Source organism: Callithrix jacchus, chromosome 9 (genome assembly GCF_049354715.1).
Source record: "Callithrix jacchus isolate 240 chromosome 9, calJac240_pri, whole genome shotgun sequence".
Taxonomy (NCBI): domain Eukaryota; kingdom Metazoa; phylum Chordata; class Mammalia; order Primates; family Cebidae; genus Callithrix; species Callithrix jacchus.
In genome coordinates this window covers 91815791-91828194 of record NC_133510.1, presented here as the reverse complement: position 1 = coordinate 91828194, position 12404 = coordinate 91815791, and the positions used below count along the sequence as shown (strand labels likewise).

The following is a 12404-nucleotide window of genomic DNA, read 5'->3' as shown; positions in this document are numbered from 1 at the left end:
TACAAGTCAGCTGTAGGATTTCTAGCAGGTGTCTTTAAGAGAATTGACTCTGCAAGGAAGTAAACTCTTTTTTGCTTTTTCTCTTTTCTTCCTTCGGTGACAGAATATAAATATGACTGGACAGGGAATCTCTGTCTCGTGATTAAAGATCAAAGACAGAAGAAGCCTCAGTCTCAAATGATCTCATGAAATTGCCTGCCCTACCAGGCTGAAATTTCCCACTGCTGGCTTTTACAGATGAGAATAAACCCTCATGAGTTTTGATAATTTTCAGTTTTCTTTCTCTGCTGCAGACTTCTGAACCTAGTCCTCTCTGATACAGTAGAACTCTGTAACTACATGTATCTGGGAAGGGAGACTAGGCAGACAAAACACATAGTTATTTCTGTACTTTGCAACTTCTCTTTAAGTTTTATCTCTCATATGGCTAAGCATCCTGATTTTTTATCTGTTACACATCTTGAAAAATATTTTTGCCATGTCTTACAAGGAAGTTTGTCTTTTACTGCTTTCAAAGCTGGGTGTAATTCATTACTCACAATTGTCACATTTTTTCCACATATATGTGAAAAATTATCCCCTTTTCAAAACTCAGTTCAAGATTTAGTATAGCCAAAAACACTTTTGGCCAGCCCCACTTAAATCTAGATAATCAAAAGTAGCTATTCCTTCAACTCAATCTCTGTGTCTGTTTCCATATTTGTTAAATAGTTTCAATCAGTGGATTTCAAATATTTTTAGGTACAAGTCCCACATGAGTCCCCAAGAACTCCATGTAGGGTTACACTGGTTGGGCATGGCCATTTGTGTTATCTTTCTGACTACTACCCTGTAGAGCTGTGCAGTGTACATCCTGCCTCCAAATGCACCCTGGTCCTTCCCTGAGAAACAAAGTTTAAAAAGCATTGTACTGACATTTTTAATGCATATAATCAATAAAGGACCAATATTTAGAGTATCCAGGCACCTCTGATATCAATACAAAAAAAAAGAAGTAACACAACTGAAACTTGGTAACAGATTTGAACAGACAACAGAACAAAATATCTTATGGCCAATGAACACAAGAAAAGGATCCAACCTCATTAGGAATCATAGTAACGGAAATTAGAATCACAATAAACTACCACTTCACACCTACTAGACTGGTGAAGACTAAAAAGTTTGAACGTAAAAGTATTTATTAAAAAATCTGGAAGAATATGAAAAGTTAAATACGATTGGTGGGAATAAAAATTGGAATTTTTCACTTCAAAAACAATTTTAATTGTCTGAAATTGAGGTTCTACGTACACTATGGTTATTCCACTCCTCTGTAAACTAAAGGGAAATGTGTACACATGTGTATTAGGGTGCATGCACAAAAGTGTTCTTAGCAGTATTGTTCATAATAGCCAAAATTAGGGGGGAAAACCCCAGTTCTACCAATGTAAGATTACCTACCATAATGTAATACAATGGAGCACTATTTTGCATGAAAATAATGTACCATAGCTACACTCAATAACTTGAGTGATTCAATCTCAAACGTAATGTTTTCTCTGACAAAATAAGAAAATTAATACTCTTTTATAAAAACTGTTTTATAAGTCAATCTAAAAATGTTTTGATGGCATTACTCTATTATTAACATTAGATAGAGATGAAAAAAAGTACTAAAAGAACAGTTATAGCAGTTGTTAAAAACGATAATGTTTTCAAGATTGAACCATGAAACTAATATGCCTAAGCAGTTTTTTAATCTATCTCAGTGGGTACTTTCTATTACTTTCATAGTCCCACATTGAAACACATGGAAGCAAGATGGATGTGGCACATTGTATTTTCTAAGAACGACTTGCAACAATATTTTCCACCTCTTGTGCTTTTTCAGACTCTTATTCCTCCTCCATCAAAAAGTAGATTTGTATGTCCCTTCTCCTTAAACACTGTATACAGCAGAAGTGACTTTTGAACAGGTCATAAAAATCAATATCGTTTCCACCATTCTCTCTCTCTCTCTCTCTCTCTCTCTCTCTCTCTCTCTCTCTCTCTCGGACCAGCTATCATAGAGTGTGGAAAGTTAGGCCACATGGGAAAGAACCGAAGTCCCCAGCACCGTCTCCTGGCTGAGTTCGCGGTGAACAGCCAAAACCAACTCGCCAGCAAAGTGAGTGAACCATCTTAGAAATGGATCCTCTGGCCTGCAGTGATAAAACTGCACTGATCAGAGGCCAGCCTCCCCTGCTGAGCTCTGCCCAAATGCAGACTTAGGAACAAAATAAATGACTGTTGTTTGAAGCCACTAAGTTTTGGGGCACTTTGTAATATAGCAATAAATAACTGGAACATAAGATAAAAGGACATTCCTGCTACAATTTTTTGAAGAGCTAGGTACACCCGAAGATCCCCTGCTGTCCCTTTCATTCTTTCTTTCCTCCTTTCTGTTCGTATTTGCAATAGGAATTAAACTGGACCCAATGAAAAATACTTAATGTAATAAATACTTAGATTTTCCCCAAAAGTAGGAAACAGAATTCTTTAGAATTAGCAACCTTTTCCAGACTTGCTTCATACTTTCTCAGATGTCATTATCAAAGAGTAAATGATAATTTCCTAATTTCCTCACTTTTCCTTTGTGTGTCTGAGAGTTCATTTTTGAAGGTATGGTAGTTTAATGTTGGGGTCTGGCACGTCTACCGGGGGGCTACTGACCTGCGGGAGTCCCCGAGACCGCCAACGTAGATGTCTCATTCAACCTGAGGGAGAGAGTGCGCAGAAGTGAAAGAATAAAGAAAAGCGGAGTCTGGAGGGCTGGCTTAGGCTATGTCCAAGCAGCAATTTTATTTTTGCAATATGTTCCATTATATACTTTTCTGAAGTTAATGTTGTTTACGCCAGATCAACATACTTAAGTTACAGTAAGCAAGTTATGCCCACTAAGTTACGCCCAGTAAGTAAGTTAAGCCCAGTAAGTTAAGTAAGTTACCAAGTGTAAATACTTAAGTTAATATTTTACAATGAAGGTAACAAGGGTCCAAAATGAACACAATCAAGCAATAAACCATAAGGAGCTGAAAATGGACACAATGCCTCCCAAGTCCTCATATCCATAAAGTAATGTCTGTTAATTATTTTGAATAGCATAGTCCCTCTCTCGGTTCCTGTTTCCCTCAGCTTGACTCCCCCAACTGGGGATCTGTGTTTGGGCTCAAGCTCACCGTATGGCAAGGCCCATTTCCTAGGGGCCTCACACGGGAGCGATCCCCACAGATCCCTCAGTTTAACATGTTTTTATCAAATCAGTGATAGCCGGTGGATATGCATGCCTTCTCTACTGGTGTTTTCCATGACAAAGTCAGAAAGTCAGCAGGTCAAATTGCATACACGTGGGCTATTAATCCTTTTCTCTATAAAAAATAAAATGTGGGGTCCAAAACGTTCATTGGAAGCAGATAGGGAAATACAAGAGCTTGTCCGATAGTCTCCTCAGGGCTCCTCTTTGATTTCGCCAATTTAGCGGTTCCATCTAGAAACAGGTCATTGTCTTCAGCCTTTGAGGGCTCCTGTGAGGTCTTTCATTACCTTTTATTTGTAACTTGTTTCATCAGACTAGTGCAATGCACACCAAGGCCTGGATAAATATTTGTGAATTGTTTGAACTTTTTCTGTGCCCTTCAATATTTTCGGGAAATCAATTTTGGACTTTAAATAAAGTTTGAAAATTCATTCACTGTAACTGGACTGATTCAGGGCCAATTGCTAGGTGAGCAATGAGAACACGGGAGGAACAAGGGTATTTGGAAGTCTTGCAGGATCTTTCCAAAAACAATTATGGCTGTGTGAGGAACTGCATATAAATTTACACCCAAAGCAATCCTTTTGAAGCAGCTGAGAGTCTGAAGACTGATTTTTTAAAGAGGACATTTCAAGGATATTTTCTTAGAGCCAGCTACCATGTGATCTGCCCTGGCTGTGTCCTAAAAGCCCCTATCTCCATTATTTGCTTATTTGCTGGTCAGTTTGCCTCTCTTCTTTTGCAGACCTACACCATATATAAGTCTTCTGCCTCTCCTGCTTTCTTCTTTACACCCTTCCCCCTTCCCCTGACTCATCTCCCTCTCCCAGTTTGCCTCTAGGAGGGATCAGAGTGAGGAAGTGAACTCCTTTGGGGCCAGTTTACTTGTGTCATCCTGAAAGGGCAGTATGGACAAGGGTCAGGGCCAGGCCCTATGCTGGCTAGTAGCCACTTTAGAGACTCTTAGGAAAAGCAGTTTCATAATTTAAGTGCCAATGGGACCAACAAAAAGCAACTTCTCTGTGGAGAAGGAGGATGGAGGTTTACCCCTGGTTGACACCTCTCTGATAACACCAGCTGGGGCCTCCCATGTGGCTGTGGAATTCACATGGAATTTGACTGTCTTTTAACCTCTGCTTCTTCCTCTTCCTCAGCTGTATAATGGGGACAGCATTTCCTAGTGGACATCATGAAACTTTATAAAGGGGAGCAAATACTGATGACAAGCAGTTTCCAAAAGGAAGAGCCAAAGGTTCAAGGTTCAATTCCACTGTAACAAGCCCTGGATATGCAAACCTTCTCTGTCATTGTGTGTCAGGTGTCCCATATAGGTGGCTTGAGGCTTTGCTGGCCTTTCCCTGCCTCAGTTTCCTCCTTTCAAAATAAAGATAATAATAGGACCTATTTCACAGAGCTGTTTTGAAGATTAAATGAGATACAAACTATAGTGTCCGGTACCCATGATAAATGTTATTTGTTTCACCTGCTCTGTACCTCATTTTGTCATGTAATAAGTGTCCTCAGTCCATGAACAGAAGCTGGAATTGTGAGAGAATCCTAGAATGAGAAGTAAAAACTCCCTCATTTTTACAGACAAGAAAAAAGAAATGCAGTAAGACTGGGTGCCCTGCCCAGGGCTACCTGATTCATTAGCAAGAAAGCAGGAGCTAGAGTTCAGGTCTCCTAATTGTCACGTTGGTGCAAGTCTCAGTTTTCATTCCTTTGAAGACCGTGTTGGTATTTTTATCCCCAGATAACCCTTTTTCATTCATATTTTAACCCTAAGACCAGTTCATACCATTAACCACTAAATTCTTTAAGTCTCCTGCAGCTCCCATGAAACCTGCAGATAACCTCCTTTTCCCAAAAGCAAAGACCCACCCCCTGCAAAAGGCCAGGAAAGGTAGCACTTTCTCAGAGAACTGAGGAAGCTACTAATGGGGACAGCAGGTGAGGAAGGAGGCGGTAGAACTGCAGCTGCTGGCAAAGGTTGCCCTAGTAACCGTGCGGGCTCCATTCAGGAAGCCAGCCCAACTCCAAGATGCAAAATGATCGCCTTCACGCAGCTCCTGCAAGCACAAAGGGACCAGAGGAGCCCTGGTATAGCTGGAAGAAAGGGAGGCACAGAGTGAGGTGGGGGCCCATGCTGTCAGTTACAACCTTCCACCTTCCACAGAAGAAAAAGAAGGAAAGAGAATAGCTCTTTGAATCTTCTGGCCTATGTGAACCGTAAAAACCACCCATTTAACATGAGTCCTTTTGTGAGAATAGAGGGAAACAGGCACCCCTCTGTTCACCAGCCTTATGAAACAATATGTCAGAAGAGGGGGGCAGAAACCTCAAACATTGCAACTTTATGGAGGCTCTAAACTCTTCATACTCTCTCTCCTTTATTCAGACTGGTGACAAAGACCATTTGCTCCCAATTTATTGGAAACTTTTTTTTTTCACAGCTTGAGGTGCTTAGATGCAGCGAGCTCCCTCTCCCCAAATTGCTGTCAGACACTTGCTGAATGGGCTAGGCTCAATTATGCTCCCTCCACAGGTTCAGCTCACACTGTGACCCTGCATGGCTTCCTACTATTCATATGTGTTACTTCCCCTTTGTGGTAATGGCTTGTGGCACTTTGCCAGAAAACATTATTAATTTCAGAAGTGGACTGACAAACAACAAACCCACAGTGAAACGAGAGGAAGTGCCGGGGAGGCCAGCTGTCGGCTTGAGTCAAGCAGTAGGAACTCAATGTATGCAGGTTCTAGGAGGAAAGAGATAATAATCCACAAAGAGGAAATGCACTAAAATTATCCACAGCCCATATTTAAAAAAAAAATGAAAGAAAGAAAGAGAAAAGAAATCAGAGAAAAGAAAGGGGGGAAAAAGTACCCAGCTACTTGAGCTGCAGCTGGACAGGAAATTGCTAACGCTGCTTGCAAATCCCTACTTTGAACAGGCAGTTTAGGGAATGCCAGGAGCGGAAACCGTTCAGGACGGGATTAATACGAGCCAAGTTGAACTGCAATCCACTTCTCCTTTCTGTGCTCTTGCTAACTTGGGACACCCAAATAGGAGAGACTGACTTGGTATATATATTTTTTGCACTATTTCTGTTTGCTTTTTATACTTAGTTGCTTAAAAGTCACTGTGGACAGTTTTATATGACTACCATAGAACGAAGGCCATTTGCTTCCTTAAGTGTAGATGACGCAGTCAACATATGTGCCATGTGGGTGAAAAGCTCATCCTTCTCCCCATTTCACATGAAGGGACTGAGCTCATGCAAAGGAGTCCCAAATGTAAGTATGTTCTAGTTCTTTTGATTCCATACACCTGCCTTTTACTTTGGTTTGTATACTTTTACACTTGAGGTGAGGAAAGGGTAGGTCTCAAGGAAAATGACAAGATATGAAGTCTTTAGCTTAAAAAGAAACTATTCAGTATAATTCCCACAAGTTTCAATAGGGATTTCTGACCTACATTCTGAACCAGTTAAACACAAAAGCACATTAGAACAGGATGACAAAGTTTCCTCTTAAGTGCCAATGTAAAATTCTAAAGCCATATCCTGAAACAGTGAGAAAGCTTAGATATGCCTTGCCGTGCACATGCTAGGGGAAATGGAGACATCATTCCGAATTCATCATTCTCATACGAGGATATATGCAGGTAGCATTGCCAGGCAGTGACAACACATGGAAAAAGAATTATTCCTACTTTCTCCTTGGCATCCTTCAGCATTATTGAGCAAAGAATCCTGACGGTGAAGGATAGAGGGGAGGTTAGTATGTGGCTGTCAGCTTATTGTGCTACACCTCTCTGTGGCTATTCACTAATATCCAAATTTTATTTCTCAGCAACCTATGCTCTATAGCTTCATTTTTCTTCAGAGGCATTAAAATCTTAAGGCTGAACTATACTTATAAAAGGTATTGTTCATATACATGATAGTCAGTCCATTCTAGGATGTCATCCTTTTTTGTGACAAAGGATGAATTTCATAAACTGCCCCTGAAAAACATTCCAGGAAAAGCTTTAAAAGTTAAGAACTTTGCCCTGCTATGCCTACAAGTCAAAGTCAATCCCTGAATGAAAAATTTCTAAAATGTGTCACTTCACATGTAGGTATAACTAATGAGATATTTTAAAAACAAAACACATCTAATAGCCAAAATAGTTATTTATTAATAATTTAAGGATTTACATTCTTATAATAAATTCCAGCTCAAAACTTTACACCACGAACATAATGGAGCAATTTAACTCTCCCTTCTTCACAATCAAATGCATTTCTCTTATCAAATGGGTACCCATGCTCACACACACACTTCCAGTTTTATACAAATTTTTTCTAAAGGAAAGAAACCAACCCATGTATTGCATTTGAGGTGACACTCCCTGAAGAATTTTATACAGAGGTAATATACTGTTTAGCACAGCTGAAGTTTAAGAAAAAAAAAAGTGAGCCCATGATTTGGTGTGTTTCCAAGATTATCCCCTTTGAGACAACACAAGCCAAAATATTTACAAAGGTAAGGCATAATCAAACTACATAAAGAGAAAAAAATCATGAGGAAGACACATGAAAAAGACTAAAGATTTCACCATAACAAGGTCTTAGCAATAATAGTGTCCATAACGATGTCATCAGAATTGGTAAAGTCAAGCATGCTGCAAATATACCCTTTGGATTAGAAAAGAGCACAATTTTCTTTCTTTCTTCTTTTAAGAAGTGGCATACTGCTCTTTCTCCCTTTGGATAATTTCTTTTAAGCCCATCAAAGGAAAAAACAAATAATTCAAACAAACACTATCAAGTGATTTAAGATAAAATATTTACAGTAATCAAATTGAGTATCAGATTTTTTATTTTCCAAACTGATACCACAAATACAGAGCTGAAATCTCTCTTTGGCTCCTCTATATGCAAAATTGAATTAGTCTTCATTGAAGACAATTATATAGTCAGTTCCAGATGCAAAAGGAAAGGCCTTACAAGGCCCTAAAGAACACATGCTCCTACCCTACCATTTGGTCCTACCCTATAAACCTGGAAGTCCTCGAATCCCAGTCCCTGCATGGGTAGGCTGTACACATGGGTACAGAGCAAACCTACTGCCTGTATCTATACAGCTTGTCCTGTTATTCCAAAGAGAATGGAGCAAATCTCTCTGTTAGTATTAACCAATTCCACACTTGGTAACCTTGTCTAGTACAGACAGCTGGTGTCATTTTGATACCTGGGGCCACACACAAAGAAAGCAGCCCAGCTGATGCTGCCAAGAGAAACTGCTGAAGGACCAGACACATTCCAGCAAGGAGGGGTGTGGGGTCTTTCACGTGGATTGCAGGGAGTCCACCTGGTAGACATTCTGGTTGGAAGGGGTGGTAAAATACAGCTGCTGTGCTGGAACCCGGTTGTCACAGGGGCTACTGAGTCCCAGCGTCCTCTCAAAGTCCAGCAGCTGACCCATGAAGTTGAAGTTAGGGGATATGTTGGATTTCTTCATCTTGACAATGTCATAGGCATCATTCATCGACAGATTGAGCTTCTGCATAAGGTAAGCCACAGTCACAGTGACTGAGCGGCTAATGCCAGCCAAGCAATGTACCAAGACACCACAGTTCTTGCCCCGGGCTTCATCTGTGAACACAAAAAGAAAAGCAAGATCTCAGTGTATTGAAAATATACTTTGTGAATGATCAGTCTAAAAACTGAACTTTAATAATAATAATAATTGTGTGTGGCTGTTGAGCCATACGGGCAATGGAAAATGTATCACTGAAATAAAACATGTACAGTGGACACAATTACATATTTCAGATGTTTTCTAAAAAGAGAGCTTTTGTATTAAGTTTCTGCCAACAAAAAACTCCTTAATGGGTGCATTCTTTGCCTCAGCATGTGAATACCAGAAACCCTGCAATATGTTCGTGAATGCCTTTTATACAGACAAGCAGACTGCAAGGGTCTATTAAATTATTCTCCAAATGTTGTGCAGTTAACAATGGAGGTATTCAGGCATTTTAAAAGAGAGAGGGAAGTCACAGGGGACAGCCCATTAGGAGGAACAGGATGTCGACATGGCTTGAAAATGAGTTCCTTTGTAATAGGAAGTGCATTACAATGCCTAGAGATTCACTTCTCCCAGGCTTCCAGCCCACAGTTCTTCCTGCTGGGCTCAGGTTACCCACTGTCTCACTGTTACCAGTATCACAGTATCATTCAACTGGGTAACACTCAGCATTCATACTGCTTTCCAACAACTAACTTGACGTCCTAATATAACTCCTAGGTTTTTAAATTATAAAGCAATGCTGGAATTCCTGTGTATAGTGAGTACTTCTATTTGACCCTTCCCCTGAGTCCAAAGACTGTGGGAAAAATCTGTTTTCCAATTATGAACGATCCCAACCCCCGTCAAATGACTGAATTCAAAGATTCAAGAAACAGCATTTCAAATAGGTGATCTGCATCCATGTCAAAAGGCAGGTTTTCTTCCCTTAGCAAGAAAATAATACAGAATTAAGGACGCTCTAGAAACATTAGAGACCTTTAGTCTGACAAATTAGCAAGCAGAAAGAACGATTAACAGCTTAAACTCTATGAATGGCTGGGAATTTTGCATTTAAATGTCAGAGCAACGACTACTAATTAGTCTCACCTATGAAAGAAATGGCCTCAGGGAAAAACTGGGACAGGTTTTGGCTCCAGTGATCCGAGATGGGGATTTGCTTGTATTTAAACTCTCCTGCGTTTTCAAAGAGATTCGGCAAATTGGGGGTGACATTCAAGATGTATTTGATGCCGAATTCCTCCAACACGTCCAAGTTGGTGGAGTCTTTGGCACAGCCCAAGTAGAGGAAGGGCAAGATCTCCACTGGGAAGGAAGGCTGGCTGTTGGACAGTGGGCTACCATCCGAGTCTGTTGCACTATTGGGGTCTCGGTCAAGGTCAGACTCAATGTCCGAGGAAGAGTCAGAGCTGATACGCAGGCCCCCGAGCCCCAGCACTGGTAACGGCGGCGAGCTGCTGCTACACGAACCGTCTAGATTGGTCTCGCAATGCAGGGCGAACTCGGCTTGGAACTTACTGAAGCCACCTGCCAGAACGAGAAAAGCAATCGTGTAACCCGAGAAGTCGTAGTAGTTTTCACAGCTTGTAAGAACCACCCCGGCGTAAGAAACACCACAAGCACCCTACAAACCCCCCCGACATACATAATAAGAGAAACACACTTTAAATGTGCACCCTTGGGAATGGAACGAACGGGCCCGCCTCGCCAGGGAACCCTTATTCGTTTAAATCCGGAAATATACAAAATGGCAACTTTTGGGAATATTTTGAGAAACTAGGATGTGCCAATCTGCACCCCCAACAACCTCTCCGGTCCTGCAAATCTTAATTCAAAATCGAACGATAGAAAACAGGGTGATGGTAGAGGATGTTCTGGGTAAGAAGGGCTCAGAACCCGTTAGAAAGAAACGGCCGGTAACCGCGGCCGGAAGCGGGTGGATTCTGCCCCTGCCCGGTTCTCCGGTGCGGAACGCGCGGGTCGCGGCCCCTACCTCGCCGCTGCCGGCCCCTGGGCAAGCTGCGCGGCTCTGAAGCGCCAGCGGCAGAGGCATTTTTAGTCCACGCGCCCGGCCCGCAGCCCTGCGCCCTGTCCCGCAAGCTGAGTTCCCCGGGCGCGTACCTTCCAGGTAGAACGCCCGGCAGCCCTCGTCCTTGAGCTTCTTGAGCAGCAGCCCCAGTACCGACTCGCCGCCCGTATTCTCGTTCCAGTCGCTGCTGCTCTCGTCGTAGAGCACTACTGTGTCGGTGCCGCAGCGCCGGGTGAAGCGGTCCCGGTCCTCGCCGCGCGTAAAGAGCGCGCGCACGGGCAGGTTGCCCTTCTGCAGGCGCCGCAGCATGATGCCCGGGATGGCCACGTTGATGGCCGACTCGATGTGCGACGACTCGTACAGCTCCTGCGGCCGGCAGTCCATCAGCAGCAGCCGCTCGTTGCCCAGCTCCAGCTGCTCGTTGAGCCACGCCACCGTCTTGCTGATCGCCATTTCCGACGCGAAGGGCACGGGTCTGAGCGTATCTATCATGGGGGTCGAGCTGCGGGAGAGGGCGAGGTGCCTACCAGACGCCCCTCGGGGCAGGCATAGGCCGAGCGCACCGCGCGCGAAGCTGCCGCTCTCAGAGCGGGGTTTAAGTCCGCCTCGCCTCACCCAAGCCGAGGCTGGCGATTGGGGAAAACGAGACAGAAGTGAAGCCAGAGGTTCTCTCTGCACCCGGCTGCAGCCGCTGGCTCTTGGTGTCAATGAATCTCTCTCAATGAAGCTGCCCAGACAGTTTTGTTCCTCCCCAGTGAATGAAATCCAATTAATTCGGACTCCGTGTTACTGAGAGGGAAGGAAAAAAATGTCTAGCGGCTCCTAATCCCTCCCTCCAAGGCTGCACCTCAAATCTACCCGGGCGTCTTTCTCCTCGGATTATTTAAGACTCGATTTGCTCACTATCCCTGGGACTCAGCCTCGCACACCCCCAGTGCGAGGCAGCTCCTCAATGGATACAAACAGCGAGCGTCTCAATGGATACATTCTCCGGGCCAGCCAATGAGCGAGCTGCGGAAGGGGCTGTTGCCGTGGGGACGGGCCGGCTGGAACAGGTTGTGTTGATGAATTGTTAATGAGTTTGTCATTCACAAAAACGGAAAGGAATTTCCGCTCCGGATAAGCCCCAGTGCAAACAAGCTGCAACAGCGGGCTCGGCGGGAGGAAGGAGAAAGAAGGGGAGGCGGCAGCAGAGGAGGAGCAGGGCACATAAGCCAGGGCACTTCAGTTGTCTCATGTTTCCTTCTGTTGAGAGTTCACACTTCGCGTCGGAACTTTTGCGCACCAATGGCGCAATTAGCATGCACAAAAGCCCTTGTTCGCGACGCTTGCGTTCCGGAGCTAGCTTTAGGAAAACTTGCGCTGACTTTTTGTTCTTTGTATCCCCTTCTAACTCATTTGGACCCAAGTTCGCTTTAATCCTCCTCGCCCCAACCCCCCTTCTCTAGGCGGTGTGTGGTATTTGTTTGCCAGCTTTAAAGCCCCAGCTCTGTTTGCTCTGATGTTCTTTTAGCCGAGACTGTGTTG

The 12404-nt window shown here is 43.3% G+C and overlaps 1 protein-coding gene across 1 annotated transcript; it reads right to left on the bottom strand.

Annotated features, from left to right (window-relative positions):
• Nucleotides 1–7434: 7434 nt before the first annotated feature.
• On the bottom strand, nucleotides 7435–11835 carry DUSP6 (dual specificity phosphatase 6). Its single transcript, XM_002752829.7, has 3 exons — nucleotides 10970–11835; nucleotides 9938–10375; nucleotides 7435–8916 (listed from the first exon to the last, which is right to left on the bottom strand). Exons 1-3 carry the CDS (start codon nucleotides 11367–11369, stop codon nucleotides 8609–8611), a joined length of 1146 nt encoding a protein of 381 aa, XP_002752875.1. The 5' UTR covers nucleotides 11370–11835; the 3' UTR covers nucleotides 7435–8608.
• Between the last annotated feature and the right edge of the window lie 569 nt (nucleotides 11836–12404).